Here is a 20,180-nt window from a genome sequence, read left to right as displayed (position 1 = left end):
CAGCACAGCAGTGGGACTGGAGGCAAGTTACCCCCCTCCATCCCTAGCCCACGTCTGGCCTCAGTGCAACCCCTTCCGCATTCCTACAGCCTGCTCCATGATCTGCCAACCCCCACTCACCCATCCCCAACAACATGCAGACAATCTCCCTGACCAGCAACACCCTAGCCCAAAAAATGAATAAACACATGTGTCCACTGGATTGAAGATAGATCCTGGAGCTGAAGAACTGGGAAGTTGGGAAGAATGCTGGGCTGTGTCTTGTTTAATGAGCTCCACCAACGATTCCTAAGCATGCCCCGATTCCTAATTGCCAATAGTTAAAAGATGTGATTGATTGCATGTTTAATGACTTTTATTTATAAAACAGATGTGTGTTTTGAACAGTGTTGGTGTTACACTGGGATCATTGACCGGCTGTGTTGGTTCCACAGCTGGATGTGTCCCTCCCACTTCCAGAAGGAGCAGATAGCTTCCAGTGACGGGGTCTGGGGTGTGAACGGTGAAACTCGGGCACCCCTTTCGGCCCATCTGTGGGAGAGACTGCCACCCAAGGACTGGGCCAGATCTGGCCCTTGACCTTCCAGCACTGGATACTGGTCAAGAGCAGATCCCATTGGCTGATCTCCATGTACTGTCAATACTGCAAGGTAATTGGCTGATCCCCACAATGACAGGAGTGCTTCACTTTTACCGGTTCCGCTGTGGATGCAAAGCTGGGATAAGCAGCGCCAGAAACTAAACACAAAAGGTCAGGAGAACATCGGTAACACAGCCAACAGCACTGAACTCGCTGGGTAGAAGCAATTAGGTGTTGCTGACTTCTTGGAAAAGCCATTAACCTTTTGTTGGCTCTTGAACCATTACTGTACAACATCTGACTGTTCGGTGACCTGGAGAACAGCAGCAGAAAGTCCTTGAGGAAGGTGCTTTAAGGCACTGGTACGGGCCTCTGGGTTTGACCGACGCCTTGTGTGTGCATCATCTTCTTATCATTTCAATCTACCTCAATCCATCCTGCAGTTCTTCTTGCGAGCCCACCGTCCAGTGTATGCACTGTTCCTGGTCACTAGGAACAATCAAGAAACAGTCTCTGGAAGTTTCCAGCCAAGGTTCCTCACAATGTCCATGACGATTTATGCTGTGATCCAGGCACAACGATCACAATAAAGTGCAGCAGCCCATATCCTGATCTGTCGGAAGGTGCTCAGTGTTCTGTGGCAAGGCTGTTGTTTGGCTTTGAAAGAAGTGAGAGCTGGGAGTTAGAGACACAATCAGGGCCTTCAGCTCAAACTCTCTGATCCTTGTTTCAAACTTAAATCACTATCACAACCAATACAGTGGGGGGGGGGGGGGGTGGGAGGGGTGATGTGAGGGGGTGGGGGGGATGTGAGGGGTGTAGGGGTGGGCAGGGGGGTGATGTGAGGGGGGTGGGGTGTGGACTGTAGAGAGATGTGCAACACGTACTCGTCAAGAAACTGGATTCAAGTTGAATCCACAAATGGCGCGGGGCACGTGGGGGGGGGGGCGGGCGAGGGGCGCGGGGTGGTGTGGGGGGGCGGGGGGGTGGGCGAGAGGGGCGCGGGGGGGGCGGGGGGTGGGCGAGGGGGGCACGCGAGGGGCGGGGGGGCGCGGGGTGGTGCGGGGGGGCGCAGGGGGGCGGGGGGGGTCTGTGCCACTGTAATGTTATTATTCGGTGTCCTGCAGACAACTCCCACCAGTTATTTTTTCCCTTTGCTGTTCCTCATCTCCACCCAGATGGACTCAACATTCTGCTCCCTAGATCTTGTATCGTCCCTCACTGTCGCCCTGATCTCATCCTTAATTAAGAGGCTACCCCACCTCCCTCACCTGCCTGCCTGTCCTTCCGTATCACCTGATATCCTTGGATATTCAATTCCCACTCATCTCCACCCTGCAACCACGTTCCTGTCAGCCACTAAATCACACCCCTTTGTACTGATTTATGCCAGAATTTCACTGACCTCGTTTTGAATACTATGGGCATTCAGATAAAGTGCTCTACACTCATTGTCCTTTTGTAATCTTTGTGTCCTTTGCATTTGACTTTTCTGTACTCCACTCTTGCCTTCCTCTTTTCTAATGTTTGCTCTGGTCTCTGCATTGCTTCCCTCTGTCTTTCTGCATGAATTCCCAAACCCCTGCCGTATTAGTTTAAACCCTCCCCAACAGCACCAGCAAACAATCCCCCGAGGACATTGATCCTGGTCCTACTCAGGTGGAGTTGCAGAGTTATACAGCATGGAAGCAGGTCCCTTGGCCCAACTTGTCCATGCTGACCAAAGTGCCTTCCTGAGCTCGGCCCATTTCCCTCCAAACCTTTCTTATCTGTGTACCTTTCCAAATGTCTTTTAAGCACTGTAATTATACCCACTTTTACCACTTCCTCTGGTAACTTGTTCCCTGATGACTGCATGAGTGCATCTCCCAAAATATGCCATGGCTCTGGTAGCAAAAACTCCAGCCCTGATTTGTACCCCAGTGAACCCAAACTCCACTACTGTACATTCCCCTGCCCCAATGCATGCCCCAAATGCTTTACCAAATTCATAAGGAGAACCTTATCTTCAATCTACCTCAGCTACTGGTGCACACTGGAAGCACCATGAGCAGGATTCACGACTGTGGGAATGCGTCCTCAAATGAGAGGAACCTCTTGGTTGGTGACATTTTGGGGGATGTCTGACACTGCAATTACTCACCAGCAGGAGATTCCAAGCAGTGCCGCTCGTCACAAGCAGCAAAAGTAAACTCAAAGCAAGCTCACATTTGCCCAGTAGATGTCACTGACACACTAAGGAACTACATGGTTAACTCCTGACATTCAAAACGGGTTTCTGGGACTGGATCTGGATTCACTCCTGGTGCTGGATTCTGATCCAGGTATGAACTGGTATGGTCAATATCCAAACTTTAGCCTCCAGGACCCATCAGCAGGTCCCTGGGACATCAACTGACTGACAGTCACTAGCGAAAGATTTTGCATTTCTGTAGCACCTTTCATCCCAATGAAACAGTTTTGAAGAATGACTACTACGGTGAGAGAAATGGGAAGTCCCACATACGATTTTGGCTGGAGCAACCTTTCCAAATATTACTAAGGAATTTTTTATCTTCATCTGGCAATGCAGATGAGATTTAACACACTATCCAAAAACAGCACCTCAGAACCTGCAGCACTCCCTCAGTTCTGCACCAGAACATCAGCCTAAATTTGGTGCACGAGTCTCTGGAGTGTGAAAACTGAACGTCCAATTTTCCATTCAACGACCAAGGCAAGGCTAACATTAAGGATTGGTTTGGAACACCAGGTTAAGCAATGCCCCATGCTCCAGAGCTTGGTGCGCCCTCCAAGGCAGAGAGTGCTGTGTGGGACCATTTCTTAAACGTGTACTATGGACCTGTCAGAATGAGGAAACAAACCTGCTTGGAGGAGATGTGCCTCTGTTGTAGACTGGTCATTGGCACCGAGGAACTGGCAGCGAACTCTGAGTATCCTGGGCCCTTTAAGCTGAAGGTTCCGGTGAAACATTTCCAATATTCCTCCCTCACCTTTAAAAACAAAATGCAAAGTTTGTGATGTGGTAAAAGGTCAGGATTTGCATTTTCCTTCCTTCCTTCCTCTTGTGTAGGGAAGTGCCTGAAATAATGTGAGGTCAGTTCACAAACAGGACCCACAGCATGAAGGACATTCAGCCCATCAGCCTGCATGCTGGCACTCTCAGAGCTTCCCAATGAATCCCATTCCCTGATCCTTGCTCCAAACCTCTGGATTTTTTCCTTTGAAAAGTTATGACAGAAACTGTATCTGAATTCCAGATCACAACTCTGACACCCTCCAAATGATTGATGGGCAGAATCTCTTCCCTCAATGTCAAAAGGAAATGTGAAAATAAACACAAGGGTGTGGGTCAACAGATGGGTCAGAGCGGGAAACTGAAGCCATTGGCAAAGATTTCAAAACCAGGGAAGGGGAAAGGCTGAGGGTATTGGAGGACAGTTCCCAGGACAGACTTTCTGAATGAGAAAATAAAATTCACTGGTGGAGGAGGGGAGGGAGAGGCAGGATAGGAGGGCAGGGAAGAGTGTTAGGTAAGATAAGATCTTTATTAGTCACATGTACATCGAGACACACAGTGAAATGCAACTTTGTGTAGAGTGTGCTGGGAGCAGCCAGCAAGTGTTGTCAGGCTTCCGGCACCAACATGGCATGTCCACAACTTCCTAACCCGTATGGCTTTGGAATGTGGGAGGAAACTGGAGCACCCAGAGGAAACCCACGCAGACACGGGGAGAACTTACAAACTCCTTACAGACAGCGGTGGGAATTGAACCCAGGTCGCTGGCGCTGTAGTAGCGTTATGCTAACTGCTACACTACCATGCAGGGGAGGGCAGGGGAGAGTGTTAGGGGAGGGAAGCTCAGACAAAGGCATTAGACTAGTCAGACAAACTGGGTCCTGCTCTTCAGTTGAGTTGATCACACGTATCACTGAGCACGTTTGGAACAGCACCAAACAAGACACCACGGCCAATGGATGGAAATGGAAGAACCACTGAAACTTCGCTGGTCGATCACACTGATATATCAGAGTCTCACAGTGCAGCACATGTCAGCGTCACAGTGAAGGGTGTATCACAGAGTTACAGTGAGGGGTGTGGGGGTGTATAAGAGAGTTACAGTGAGGGGTGTGGGGTGTATCTGTGTTACAGTGAGGGGTGTATAAGAGAGTTACAGTGAGGGGTATATCAGTATTACAGTGAGGGGTGTATCACAGTTACAGTGAAGGGTGTGGGGTATATCACAAGAGTTACAGTGAGGGGTGTGGGGTGTATCACAGAGTTACAGTGAGGGGTGTGGGGTGTATCTGTGTTACAGTGAGGGGTGTATCACAGAGTTACAGTGAGGGGTATATCAGTATTACAGTGAGGGGTGTATCACAGTTACAGTGAAGGGTGTGGGGTATATCACAGAGTTACAGTGTGGGGAGTGGGGTGTATCACAGAGTTACAGTGGGGGGTGTATCATTATTACAGTGAGGGGTGTATCACAGTTACAGTGAAGGGTGTGGGGTATATCACAAGAGTTACAGTGAGGGGTGTGGGGTGTATCACAGAGTTACAGTGAGGGGTGTGGGGTGTATCTGTGTTACAGTGAGGGGTGTATCACAGAGTTACAGTGAGGGGTATATCAGTATTACAGTGAGGGGTGTATCACAGTTACAGTGAAGGGTGTGGGGTATATCACAGAGTTACAGTGAGGGGAGTGGGGTGTATCACAGAGTTACAGTGGGGGGTGTATCATTATTACAGTGAGGGGTGTATCACAGTTACAGTGAAGGATGTGGGGTATATCACAGAGTTACAGTGAGGGGTGTGGGGTGTATCACAGAGTTACAGTGAGGGGTGTGGGGTGTATCAGAGAGTTATAGTGAGCGGTGTATGTAGCCCATACCTGTTTGTTCAGGAGACAATGCAGGATAAAGATGAACATTCCCTGAAAGCTGTTAATGACGGTGAATATATAAGCCATGGCGATGGTTTCTTTCCGAAAATGGAAAATCCCAAATATCCACGTACAGCCCAGGAGGAAAAGTTGAGCAATTGCTGCCAAGGTGAACGATCTGGTAGTGCAAAGGAAAAGTCAAATGTTTGTGAACAAGCCTGAATGTAGCAGACAATGCAACAATGGAGAGCTGACAGGTAGAGTTGATGAGGATCAATACAGTCATTGTGGTTACGTGGACTTCATGTAGTTTCCAGTAACGTATCTAACAGGGTTACCAGCTCACAGAAAGAAAGGGACACCGAGAGTGTGGACGTCTAAGGAATGGAGGGTTATGGTGAATGCTTGTTTTCCCCGATTAGAGGAAGGTGAATAGGGGGCACTCCCCAGGGATCAGTGTTGGGGCCATTGCTTTTATTGATCCATGTTAACGACCTGGGCTTGGTGTGAACGCCATAATTTCTAAATTGGCAGATGACAAAGTCTGGCAGTACTGTGAAGTACAAGGGAACAGTGATAGATTGCACCAGGATACAAACAGGCCAGTGGAATGGGCACATGCACAGGAGACAACACGACACAGATGTGAGCTGAAGCATTTGGGTAGGAAAAAAGAAAAAGACAATAGGGAATAAAGGATAGTGTTCAAAAAGGATTTCAGGAGCAGATGGGCCTGGGGCTATCGGCACACCTGTCAGTGGAAGTGGCAGGGTAGTTTGAGAAAGTAGTTATTCTGAGCTGTATCAACGAGTACAAAGATAGGGAAGTTATGCTAAACCTTTATAAAACACTGGTCCCACCTCAACCTGAGTATTGTGTTCAGTTCTAGTCACCAATTATAGGAAGGATTTGAAGGCATCAGAGAGAGTGTGAGGTTGATGAGGGAGAACATGAGAAGGATGGATCAGAGAGGCTGGGTCTGTGGGGAAGGTCTGATTAAAGTAAATAAAACAAAGGGTCTGGACAAAGTGGAGAGTGGGAAGCTGTTCCTGTCGATGGAGGCATCAAGGATTAGGGGTCACGGGTATAAAACAAAAGGGAAGAGAATCAAACCATTTAAGCCATTTGTGGGTAGAATCTGGAATGCACTGTCTTCTGGTGCAGTGGAGGCAGGTTCCATTGTGACCTTCAAAAGGGAATTAGATATATATATGTTGAGGAAAAATTTTCAAGATTACAGAGAAACAGCCAGGGATGAAACATTCGGATTGCTCTGGTGGAGAGCTGCTGTGCATGTGGGCTGAATGGCCTGTGATTCTACGAGAGGAGAATGCAGCGTTCCCTGCCGGCAGCCCATGTACCTGATCTTCTTCAGTGCAGGCTTATCTTTCTTCAGAGTTGACATCCTCTTTGCCAGCTTGCTCAGAGTTATACAATAAAACACGATGTTGATCTGAAAGTGGAGAGGTCCAGTTACATTCAGTCAGGGAATAAATCATCTTGTTTGATGCATCAGGAACCTGGTGCACAATGCATGAATATTTTATGGCTCCCAGGCCAAACACATTGCAGAATAGACACAGAGTATAGCTTCCCAGATCAGATGCAGCTTAACATTGATTGGAAGCAACCTTCATTGGGCTGTGTCTCTACTCTGTGTAGACTTGTACTTTGTCTGAGTCTATTAGCTTTTCAACAAACATTGTTTTAATTCTCCTGCGCTCCAGGGAATAAAGTCCTAACCTATTCAACCTTTCTCTATAACTCAGGTCTACAAGTCCCAGCAACATCCTTGTAAATTTTCTCTGCACTCTTTCACGCTTATTGATATCTTTCCTGTAGATGGGTGACCAGAACTGCACACAATACTCCAAATTCGGTCTCACCAACGTCTTGTACAACTTCAACATAGCATCCCAACTCCTGTATTCAGTGCCCTGATTTACGAAGGTCAAAGTGCCAAAAACTCTCTTTATGACCCGATCTATCTGTGATGCCACTTTCAAGGAACTATGGATCTGTATTCCCAGGTCCCTTTGTTCTACTACACACCTCAGAGCCCTACCATTCACTGTGCAAGTCTTGCCCTGGGGTTTGTCCTCCCAAAGTACATCACCTCACACTTGTCTGCATTAAATTCCATCAGCCATTTTCAGCCCATTTTCTGGCTGCTCACCCTCCCCCTTGAAAATGCCATGGACTCGATCCAAGACATCTCTGACCCTGGCACCTGGGAGGAAACATAACTTGCACACTTTAGCCTTACCTATCCATGATGAATTTCAAGCCCTAATGGCAATTATCGTCCATAATCTTTTATTTTAGTCCCATTCTCCCATCTCCCCAAAACCTATTGGACGCTGTTGAAATATTTTGTCAATTCCACTCATTTTTAATTTATGATTCCCATAAATTCAGCATCTCAATACCAAATAATTGGCCTGCACCCAGCTCTTTCCCACCAGCATGATCCTCACCAGTATAATGGCACACACCGGCCCCAGGAAACTCCATAGGAAGTGGTTTTCCAGAGAGAGCCAGCAACTGCAAATGGAAGGAGACAGACTGTTAGTAGGCACTTGTTCAGAAAGCCAGGTCTCACTGTGTCTGATGCAGAGATGGCTCCGATGGGGAGTTTGGCAAGAACACGTCTATAGACGTTGAGTGGCAAAGTGGGCACAAGGGGCTGAATAGCTGATTCATACTTTTGTAGCTATGTAACCACACCTGAACGTGTGGTCCCAGTGTTTACCACTGCTTCTGGTAGCTGAGTGTGTGTTGGAAGAGTGTGGAGATACACTCAAACCTTTATCTCTCAACAAAGATACACAGACAAGTCAGATGCTTGAGTTCTAGAGGCCAGGAAGCAGTCTAGGAATCCGCTCAGTTCTCACATAGTTAACCACCATTACGTGTGTACCACTCGATCCCACTGCGGGCACAGAATGAGCTTCTCTTACTTACTCTATCAGTGAGACTTCTATTCCTTTCTCCTGTCCAGATCTGGTGAGTTTGCAATTACTTCCAGCTAAAGGTATCCCACTGAAGAGGAGAGATTCTGAGGGGCAGTGGGAGGTGAACAAACCAACATTGGCTAACCAAGGGAGTTAAGGAGAGCTTTACGTTGGAGAAAGTACAAAAGGTGAGAACACAGTGGTGGCCCCGAAGGCTGGGAGAGATACAGAATCAACAAAAGAGAACTAAAAAATAATAAAGAAGGGAAAAACAAACTACGAGGCAACATTGAGAAACACAGAAACTGATAACAAGATTGTCTTTCTGTACATAAAACGTAAAATAGGTTAGGTGAACATGTCCCTCAGAGAATGAGGCTGAGGAACAAGGACATTAAAAAATGTTAGAATCAATTATTCAGGAGACAATAGTGGATCATTTGCAAAGTTATAATCTGATCAGGCAGAGTCAGTATGGCTCATGAAGGGGAAATCCCGTCTGACAAAATGATTGGAGCTCCTTAGACCACAGAACAGTACAGCACAGGAACAGGCCCTTCGGCCCACCACATCTATGTTGACCATGATGCCAATCTAACTATTCCCATCTGCCTGTACTTGGCCCGTATCCCTCTATTCTCTGCCTGTTCATGTGCCTGTCTGAATGGTTCTTAAACATTGCTATCGTATCTCCTTCTACCACCTCACCTGGCAGCATATTCCAGGCACCTACCATTCTGTAAAAAAATAATTCGCTTTGCAAATCTCCTCTAAACTTTCCCCCCTCACCATAAAACTATATCCTCTAATATTTGACATTTTCACCCTGGGAAAAAGATAGACTATCTACCCTATGTGTCTTATTATTTTATACACTTTTATCAGGTCGCCCTTAGCCTCTGATACTCCAGTAAAAACAATACAAATCTGTCCAACCTCTCCTTATAGCTAATACTCTCCAATCCTGTCAATATCTAGGTGAACCTCTTCTGTACCCTCTCCGAAGTCTCCACATCCTTCCTATAGTGTGGTGACCAGAAGTGCACACAATACTCCAAATGTGGCCTCACTAAAGTTTTATACAGCTGCAATGTGACTTGCCAACTTTTATACTCAATGTCCCAACCAGTGAAGGCAAGCTCATCGTATGCCTTAATTACCACGCTATCCACTTGTGTTGCTACTCTTAGGGAGTTATGGACTTGCACCCCAAGATCCCTCTGTACATCAATGCTCCCGAGGGTCCTGCCATTTACTGTATACTTTCGTCTTGCATTTGACCTCCCAAAGTGCAGCACCTCACACTTGTCCAGATTAAACACCATCTGCCATTTCTCTGCCCACATTTCCAACCGCTCTATATCCTGCTGCATCCTTTGACAACCCTCCTCACTATCCACAGCTCCACCAATGTTTGTGTCACCTGAAACTTACTAATAAGACCACCTACATTTTCATCCAAATCATTAATATATACAACAAACAGAGGTCCCGGCACTGATCCCTGTGGAACACCACTGGTCTCAGACCCACAATCAGAAAAACATCCCTCTACTACTAACCTCTATTTTCTATGGCCAAGCCAATTTTGAATCCAATTTACCAACTCACCATTGATCCTTTGACTCAATAATGTAATCTTCTGGACCATTGTCAACTGCTTTATAAAAGTCAATGTAAACAACATCCACTGTCCTACCCTCATCGATCATCATCGTCACTTCCCCCAAAAAACTCAGTCGAGTTTGTAAGACATGACCTCCCTCACACAAAGCCATGCTGACTGTCCCTAATAAGTCCAAGCTTTTCCATTTGAGAGTAAATCCTGTCCCCAAGAGTCTTCTCCAATAATTTCCCCACCACGGATGTAAGGCTCACCAGCCTATAATTTCTTGGTTTGTCCCTGTTGCCATTTTTAAAACAAAAGGAACCAATTTAGCTATTCTCCAATCTTCTGGGACCTCACCTGTGGCTACAAAGATCTCTGTGAAATTCCCAGCAACCTCCTGCCTTGCTTCCCTTGGTATCCTGTCATAGATTCTATCAGGCCCTGGAGAACTATCCATCTTAATGTTTTTCAAGATACCTAACACCTTTTCCTCCTTAATATCAACAGGCCCTAGAATATCATCACATCCCTCCATAACCTCACCATCATCCACGTCCTTCTCCTTGGTGAATACTGATGTGAAGTACTCAGTAAGGACCTCACCCACTTCCTTTGACTCCATGCATAAATTCCCTCCTTTGTCATTGAGTGAACTGACCCTTCCCTAGCTACCCTCTTGCTCCTAATATACAGAAAATGCCTTGGTTCTCCTTAATGCTACTTGCCAAGGACTTTTCATGGCCCCATTAAGCCCCCTTTATTCCTTGTTTACGTTTTTTTCTCAAGGGACTTGTCTGATTTCACCTTGCCAAGCTTTACATATACTTCCTTTTCCTTTTTGACTAGATTTTCAATGTCTCTTGTCAGCCAAGGTTGCCAATCTTTGCCATCCTTGTCTTTTATAATCACAGGAACATGTTGGTCCTGAAATCTAACCAGATGGCCTTCAAAAGACTCCCACTAAAATAGGTGGTGTCGTAGACAGTGAAGAGGACTATCAAGAACTCCAGGGGAATTTTGATCAGGTGGGTGGGCTGAGGAATGGCAACTGAACTTAATTCAGAGAAGTGCAAAGTGTTACATTTTGGAAGGTCAAATCAAGGCAGGACCTTCACATTGATCAGAAGCGCCCTGGGTACTGTTGTAGAACAGAGGGACCTTAGAGTACATGTGCACAGTTCCCTTAAAGTGGAGTCACAGGTAGACTGGGCAGTGAAGAAGACTTTTGGCATGTTGGCCTTCCTTAGCCAGGACACTGAGTATAGAAGTTGGGAGGTTATGTTGCGATTGTACAAGATGTTGGTGAGGCCACACTTGGAATATTGTGCTCAGTTTTGGTCACCTTGTTATAGTGCAGCAAGGATCTACAAGGATGTTGCCAGGACTTGAGGACTGAGTTATAGGGAGAGGTTGGACAAGCTGTGCCTTTATTCCTTGGAGCGTAGGAGACAGAGGGGAGATCTCAACGAGGTATATAGAATCATGAGGGGCACAGATAGGGTAAGTGGTCTTTTTTTCCAGGGTTGGGGAATTGAAAACTAGAGGACATAGTTTTATGGTTAGAGGTGAAAGGTTTAATAAGAACCTGAGGGACAACTTTTTGTTCACACAGAGGTGGTAGATGTATGGAACCAGCTGCCAGAGGAAGTGGTTGAGGCAGGTATATTAGATACATTTAAGAAGTATGCGGACAGGTATATGGATGACAAGAGTCTAGAGGGATATGGGCCAAGTGCTGGGAAATGGGGGTAGCTTGAATATACTCTATATCTTGGTCAGCATGGATACGTATGGGCCGAAGGGCCTTTTTCCTTGCTGTAGAACTTTATGCCTATGCCAGATTCTTTGAGGAAGTATCAGCTGGAATGGACAGAGGGGAAACAGTAGATGTAACAAATTTAGATTTTCAAAAGGCATTCAACAAAATGCCAGACACAAGGTCATTTTGTGAGATGACAGCTCATGGTACTGGAGGAGATACATGAGCACATACAGAGGACTGGCTAAGTAGCAGGAAGCAGTGAGAAGGGATAAGGGGTAGGGTTCAGGTTGGGATGCTAAAGGGATGAGTGGGATGCAGCTGTTAACAATACACACTAAGAGGAAGTAAATGAATGTACTGTAGCCAGAACTGTAAATGTTACAAACTGTGAGGAAGTTCCAACGTTTCAGACAGATATTGCTAGCTTCAGTAAATGGGCATATAGTTGGCAGATGGAGTATAAATGGGAAAGTTGAAGCTCTTCACTTTGGAAATAACAATAAAAGAGATTATTATTTAAATGAAGACTGCAGAAAACTGCCGGCAGAGGTGGTGGGGGCAGATACATCAGGGACATTTAAGAGACTCTTAGATAGACACATGAATGATAGAAAAATAGGGGGCTATGTAGGAGGGAAGGGTTAGAGAGATCTTAGACCAGGATAAAATGTTGGCACAACATTGTGGGCCGAAGGGCCTGGACTGTGCTGTAGTGTTCGCTGATCTATGTACTGTGCACAGATTGGGTTAAATGACCTACTGTGGTCCCGTGCATTGATGTTCTACACTTCACCCTCCCTTTGGGATCCTGATTCCACATCATAACCACACCCTGTATGAAGAACTTTCTCCAGAACACCCTACTGGCCTGAGAATAACTGGTTTTGAGCAATCATGTTGGTAGCAGCCTCCTTCTACAAATAACCTGGTGAAAGGAACAGCAAATAATAAAACTGCAGTTCCTGGACATCTGAAAGGAAACCAGAAAATGCTGGAAACACTCAGTGGGTCAGGCAGCATCTGTGGAGACAGAAGCACAGTTAATATTTCAGGTCAGAACTGGGAAAGAAAGATATCGTCAGCTCTAAATTACAGAGAAGGTGGATGAGGAAAACTAATTTATTTGCCCTATTTCCCAGTTCCGATGAAGGGTCTCAGTACTGAAACGTCAACCATTTCCCTCTCCACAGACACTGCCTGACCTGTTGAGTGTTTCCATTTTCTGTTTCTATTTCAAACAATTGTTCTTGTACAGAACCTTTCACCTTTGAGGACACCCAAAACACTTTATAGTCAATAACATAGGAACACAGCAAGATCCTATAAGCTGCAAGGTAAAAATGACCAGACAATTTGTTTTCAGTCAATAGTTAAGTCAACATGAGAACTGGGACACCTGGGTGATTTCTCCTGCTCTTTGAAATAGAGTCAGAGTTGTACAATGTAGAAACAGGCCCTTCGGCCCCTCACGTCTACGCTGACCATCATGCCTATCTGTACTAATCCCATGTTCAAATTTATTCCATCTCCCTCTATGTCCTGTTTATTCAAGTACCTGTATAGATACCTTTAAACGTTGTTACTGTTCCTACCTCCACCACCCCCTCTGGCAGCTTGTTCCAGATGCCTTTACCCCTCAGATCAGTGAATGTGAAACATTTACCCCTCTGGTCCCCTTTAAACCTCCTCCCTCTAGTTTTAGACAATGGGAATCAAACTCTGGATATCTACCCTATCTATGCCTCTTGTAACTTTATATACCTCTAACATAGTGCCATGGAATCTTACACAGTTACTTGAGAGGACAGAGAGGGCCTTGCTTTAATGTTTTGACTGAAAGGTGGCACCTCCCATAGTGCAGTTTTCCTTCAGTACTGAGTGCGAATTGAACCCATGATCCTTCAGCTCAGAGGCAGGAGTGTTAATGGTCGAGCCCCACTGACACTCTCCCCGACAGGAAGGTGGGCAGGAAGCAGCAAAGCTCCATCAACCATGATCACTGCTTCTCGTCTGTGCCGCCGTGTGTGTTCTTTCACGGAGTCTATCCAACTGCTCCAATAAACAGAAAGGAGAGGGAATGCAGAGAAGGCCACGGCAGAAATTTCAGGCAATCAAAGAGGAAGGATTCACTTCCCGGAGTTTCACCCTCACTGCATTGCTGTGAAGTCCAGTCATCAGTGCAGGACAAAACTTAGCCAATCAAGCAACAGCATCTGGACACACCTCTGTTTATTCTATGACACAACAGAGAACGATATCTTAAATTGGAATAAACTAACTTCCTCCCTAACTTTAACATTCTGACGCTCACTTGGTGTTACAACATTGGATGGACTTCAAGGTGGCTGATTATAAATAAAATCGTTTAGAACATCCTGAGGCCACGAAAGCTGCTTTCAATTTCTGGCAAAACTTCATTTGTCACTAAAAGTAAATACTCATATAAACAAGGCCATTAAAAAATAAACAAAGCTCCAGATTTAAATTCTTGATCAACTGAATTCAAAAATAGCTAAGATGTGTTATCTTTATAGAGACTTCGGTTAGACACACCATGGACAGTCCCAAAGTGACAGGAAGGACACATAGGCAATTTAATAAATGCACCAACAATTTACAGAGACAAAATTAGATACGATTCCAATCACCAGAAAAGAACAGCCCAGGGCTACATCATGGGGTGGCCTGACATCAAGGTTGCTCAGGGCCTGAGAAAGGGCCTTCAAATGGAGGAAGCATCTCGCAGTCACATCAGAAAGTCACACCTAATTCCAGTAAAGAATTCAGGAGAAATTTTATGAAGAGAGCAGGAGGAACAAGGAGTCATTCCCCCTGGAAATGGTTGAAGTGAAACACAAAAGTGGAGTGAAGGAGAACATGGTGAAGACCTGAGGAAGAATGGGATCTGGTAGTGGGGTGGAGGACACAGTGTCTGGAGGAAGCTGGGGTGGAGGCTGAATCACAGAACATATTCAAGGTTCAGAGAGACAGATTTTCAGATTACAGGAGCATTGGGAGTCATGGGGAACAGATAGGAAGTGAAGCCAAGACCTCACCAGCCCTGAACTGAGTGAATGGTGGAGCAGGATTGAGGGGTGGTGGGGCCAACTCCAACTGCTGTTCGTCCTGTTGTTAGAAACACCGGTACTGGTCTGTCAGCCTGACTCGGTGTTAAACGTGTTACATTTCTACCTCATATAAATGGAATGATACAAGTCACCAGGCCCATAAACTGAGCACACAGCCGAGAGATGAGTGAGCTGGGTTTGCTATGTCTGAATGAATGACCCAATCAAAGCCACAAGCTTCACTGTGCTGGTCGGGGCTGCGTGTCTCAGCACAGGAACAGCCATCAGTGGCCTGTGCATCGGTGGCTGTGTGGTTGACTTACAACCTGCCAGGAAGGAAGTGATGGAAGTGAGGAGTGCAGGCTGTCAGGCAGTGAACAAGGATGTAAGTCAGTTCTAGTCATGTGTGGTTTCTCCCTCAGGTTTTGCTGTCTGCAGTTTCAATCAAACCGCAAGAGAAGTTCTGCTGCGAGTTTTCTTTCACTGACATGGCAAAGGCATGGTTACCATGCTGTTACTTGATTACTGGTTACTTGGTTACTTAGTTACTGGGCTGTTCTCTGTATTTCCTTTTCAACCCTCTGCAGGATATCATATAATTTACAAAAGACGGGAAACTTGGAGACAGTGATGGGAATCGGCGTGGGTGATCTTGGGGTAAAGTAAAAGTACTCAGAGAACTCGCTCCTCCCTCCACCAACTGTTGCAAAATAAATGACTGGTTTACTGGGTCTTCATTAATAATTGGTATAAACTTTAAGCAGTGAACAGCAGTTCAGCAGTGCAAGGAAACAAAACAGCATCGTACGGACAAAGCTCATGCTAACATAGAGTGAACCAATTTTGCCCATGTTTCTGGGAGAGTTAATACTACCATTCAGGTTCACAGGTGTCCACATCACCCAAGTAGTGTCAATAGTATAACGTCCAAAATTCGTCTCCAGTCAGATTTTCAACATTGGTTTGAATCACGATGCACACTATTCATTACATAACACTCTGCTAAACAAACCTCAAGCAACCTGGGCCAAACCAAGATGCCAGTCACTACACTGCCAGGTGGCTTGGGCTGGTGCCCCACAAACCTTAGGGTCAGAAATGCCAGAAAAACTCTACAGAGAAATGGTTGTACGCTTGTCAAACCAAGGATGAGCAAAAAAGCCAGAGGAAGACAAAGACCTGGAACCAGAAACCTTCCCTCACAGCTCAGACCCAGGAAACAACCAGCCTTTCAAACCCCAACGATGAGCATTGTTGGGTCTTGGGACTTATTGCCTTTCAATTCTCCAATACTGAATTATCATTAAACTTCTCAGCTCCCCATTCACACTGTAAAGAGGCTGCAGAGGGTTGTAGACTCAGCTGGCTCCATCACGAGCACAACCCGCCCCACCATCGAGGACATCTTCAAGAGGCGGTACCTCAAGCAGGCGGCGCCTCAAGAAGGCGGCATCCATCATGAAGGACCCTCACCATCCGGGTCATGCCCTCTTCTCGTTACTGCCATCAAGGGAGAAGGTACAGGAGCCTGAAGACCCACACTCAATGACTTAGGAAGCTTATTCGCCTCTGCCATCAGATTTTTGAACGTTCCGTGAACACTACCTTGTTATTCCTTTTTTTGCATTATTTATTTATTTTGTAATTTATAGTAAGTTTTAAGTCTTGCCTTGTACTGCTGCCACAAAACAACAAGTTTCACAACATATGTCAGAGATAATATGCGATTCTGACTGCAGTTCTCCATTGTTTCTGGAGTTCTGAATTCTGTGCAAAAACAAGATATTTTAAAATTTACCTTCCATTTCCTTATTCCCCAACATAATTTTGCCTTTTGTTGTCTGCAAAGGGAGCCACAATAACATTCAATGGTATTTTCCCTTTTACGCACCTAACAAAGAATGTTTTCCAGCCGGTTTTATGTTTCTTGCTGGATTACTCTTGTATTCTACCTTCCTTCCCTGATAGGTGCCTTGCTCCTCCTTTGTTGGTTCTGAAATGTTCCCAGTCCTCGTGCCTACTGTTCTTTGATGATGTTACACAGCAGACCTTTCCTTTCACCTGATGCTATCTTTAACTTTTTCCAATAGCCACTACTTAACCACTTTTCCTGTTTTTCTTGTTGAAAATACTCAGCAGTACAGGTCACATCTGTGGGGAGAGTAACAGAGTGAACATTTCAGGTTGAAGGCCCTTTGTCAGAACTGAGAATAAGACAAGGAAGCTTGTAAAGAGAGGGTAGGGGAGGAGCACGGTGACCATGGGGGAGAAGCTGTAAACAAGGTTATCTGGTCACTGAGAGCAGTTAGAGAGTGAGAACACAGACAAAAGAATGCAGGAGTGTGAAATACAGAGCAGGAGCACATGCCTGGCGGGTCAGGTTGGGCACATCCTCCACTCCCAGAGAAAAAATAACAGAAAAAAGGCAGAAAACAAACACACGAGCTGAGCCAATATCACAGACAGAAATCACGTTACCTGAAGCTGTAGAATTCAAGCTTTTGAGAAGGCTGAAACGTGCCCAGGTGGAAGATGACGTGCTGTTCCTCAAGCTTGTGTTGGGCTTCCTCAGGCCTTCCGAACTTAATAGTGAATGCTACAACTTCAGGTAACTTGATTTCGGTCTGTATTAGTTGTCTGTCTATGATCGTGGCTCAGCTTGTTCTTTGTTTTATTTTCTCTGTGGGAGGAGGTGCCCAGCCAGGTCTACCAGGCATTTTGCAACTCCTACACCCCCCTGTCTTAGTTCTAACTCTGTAACTCCTCCCACTCACAAGGTGCAGGTTCTGCACCTGAAACGTTGACATACACTTTTTGCCTCCACGGATGCGGCTTGACCCACTGAGTTCTTCTTAGCGTTGTTTTTTAATTCGAGATTCCAGCATCTGTAGTCTCTTTTGTCTTCGGATAACCTTGTTTACAGCTTATCCCCATGGTCACCCTGGTTTTACTCTATCAGAAACCTTCCCTTTTGTCTCCTTCCCAGTTCTGATGGAGGATTATTGACCTGAAACACTGACTCCTATCTCCCCACAGATGCTGCCCAACCTGCTGAGGATTTCCAGCATTTCCTGGCTTTATTTTAGATTTCCAGCATCTGCAATGCTTTTTTTCATATATACTCATTATATGTGTATTAATTCTTTAAGTGCTGGACACTACTTGTTTACTGTCATCATTTTTAATGCAGTTTCCCAATCCACCAGTGTGCACAAAGCTTGTGCAATGAGCATTCATCAGTTTGCCCCAATCATTTATTTCACACCTTCCACTTTGCTGGTAACTGCCTCTGAAGTGCAGTCACTGGAGGGGAGGAATGAGGCAGCCTTGTCTGTACTCAGTGAGATCAGGGTAACTGGATTGTGTGATGTCAGGAACTAACACCATGAGGTTTGTAGGGAGAAGCTGATGTCTTGTTTAAAGTCACTCCAACGGTGCCATGTGTCCTCAGCACCACACAGGGGCTGGCCGTGGGTTCTGACACAATTCCCTGCTGTGGGACTTGCCTCAGGCAAGAGTGCCACCCACAGAACCCTGGCGGATTGCTCCTGACAGCTGACATAAACAAGGAACAGCTTAAGGAAATAAAGCTGGTGGGGGTTTGTATCTGGGGGGAGGGGGTGGGGGGGGGTGAGGGCAGAACTATCCGTGATGTGCTGCTAGTCAATCACACTTGCAAACACTTTTGCTCAGCCTTTGACAGTCCTGTAGTACTCACTGTTCAGGTGTCCCGTAGCCCTTCCTGAACACAGCGGCTGAGATCCCAACAACAAGAAGTGGAAGGCCATAGCCAACTGGGAACATGTGGCGCTTCCCCAGGCACCCAGCGTTAAAAACTTTCACCACCATGAGGTAGAGTTGGATGCCCTCTAGACACATCCAGGCAAACACGGTCAGGAAGAAGTAATGCAGGAACCCAGCAATGACGGCACAAACAACCTGGAACACAGAGCATCACAGTAAATGGAATGCCACCTCCCACCAAAAGGACAGGAGCAATGACATCATTGGCTGTCAGGCTGCCGGTGTGTTTGAGCAACACACAAAAGGCTGGAGGAACTCAGCGGGTCAGGCAACATCTATGGAGGGATGGACTTCACTTACCTATGGACTTTACCCTGGTGTGCTCAGTTGGGATGAGGACATTCCTTTGGAATGCATCTCAGCCCCACTCTCAGAAGTGTGTAAGCACCAATTCACGTGCACGGATACGGAAACACTCCCAGCAAAAGTGGCAGACCAGCACGCTCCTCGAACCTCTGCAGCATTCAGTCAGACAGTTCTGCACCACATCCTGACTTGAACTACTTGGTCCTGTAACCACAGAACCCTGGTCTGACAAACAACTGCTGAAACACTTAACTGACCCAGCCTGCCAGCTCTGGGGAAGAGAGGTACAGACTTCACTGCCCTTTGTGTGGGAAGGCTCCCTGAATAACCTGGCTGGAATTTTAAGGCTAGTCCTTCTCATCCTTCTCTTGAGCTGGTTCATCATACAAACATCCAAATTAGGAAAAGCAGACCACTTTGGTCACTTGAGCTGGCTCTGCTGTTTAATAAAGACTACTGCTGACTGCAATCTCAGCTCCATGTTCCCAAGTACCTGTGATAACCCTTCAGTTCTGATGAAGGGTCTCAACCTGTAACATCGACTGTTTATTTCCCTCCACGGATGCTGCCTGACCTGCTGAGTTCCTCCAGCAGTTTGTGTGTTGCTTCAGATTCCAGCATCTGCAGGATCTCTTGTGTCTCTGATAACCTTTCACCTTCCAATTATCAAAAAGCTATCTAGTGCTGTAAAAACCCCAAAGACTCTTCCTTCACTGCCCTTACAGGAAGTGTTTCCAATGAATCACCAACCTTTGAGAACAATTTTTGTCTCATCCGTCTTGAACAATGTCTCTGTTTTTAGACAGTGACTCCTCGCTCTAGATTCTCCAAGTGGAAACATCCTCCCACATCCACCCTAACAAAAATCCTCACAATCTTACACGTTTAATCAAGTCCCCTCTCACTCTTCTAAACTCAAGCAGATACAAGCTTAGCCTGTCCAACCTTTCCTCATGACAACCTACTCTTTCCATGCATTAGTCTAATAAACCTTCCCTGAATAACTTCCCATGTATTTACATCCTTCCAGAAATCAGGAGATCAATACTGTTCACAGAACTCCAGATGTAGTCTAACTAATGCTCTATGTAACTGAAGCAAACCCCTCTACTTTTGTGTTCAATTCACCCCTTAAGAAACAATAATTTTACAGAATCATCAAATCACAGGATAGTACAGTACAGTACAAGGCCCTTTCAGCCCACCGTGTC

General features: G+C 45.9%; 1 protein-coding gene across 1 annotated transcript in view; it reads right to left on the bottom strand.

Annotated features, from left to right (window-relative positions):
* Positions 1-349: 349 nt before the first annotated feature.
* LOC127584947 (adhesion G protein-coupled receptor E1-like) overlaps positions 350-20,180 on the bottom strand; it is a 77,173-nt gene continuing 57,342 nt past the window's right edge. Inside the window, exons 15-20 of the mRNA XM_052041985.1 lie at positions 18,578-18,798; positions 7,944-8,010; positions 6,828-6,919; positions 5,476-5,644; positions 3,445-3,573; positions 350-1,237 (exon numbers count right to left, since the gene is read on the bottom strand). Of these exons, the coding sequence (XP_051897945.1) occupies positions 1,208-1,237; positions 3,445-3,573; positions 5,476-5,644; positions 6,828-6,919; positions 7,944-8,010; positions 18,578-18,798 (708 nt within the window). The 3' untranslated portion in view covers positions 350-1,207. The remainder of the gene's footprint in view (positions 1,238-3,444; positions 3,574-5,475; positions 5,645-6,827; positions 6,920-7,943; positions 8,011-18,577; positions 18,799-20,180) is intronic.

The sequence above is a fragment of the Pristis pectinata genome, chromosome 31, assembly GCF_009764475.1.
Source record: "Pristis pectinata isolate sPriPec2 chromosome 31, sPriPec2.1.pri, whole genome shotgun sequence".
NCBI classification, from domain to species: Eukaryota; Metazoa; Chordata; class Chondrichthyes; order Rhinopristiformes; family Pristidae; genus Pristis; species Pristis pectinata.
This window is presented reverse-complemented; position numbering and strand designations above follow the sequence as displayed.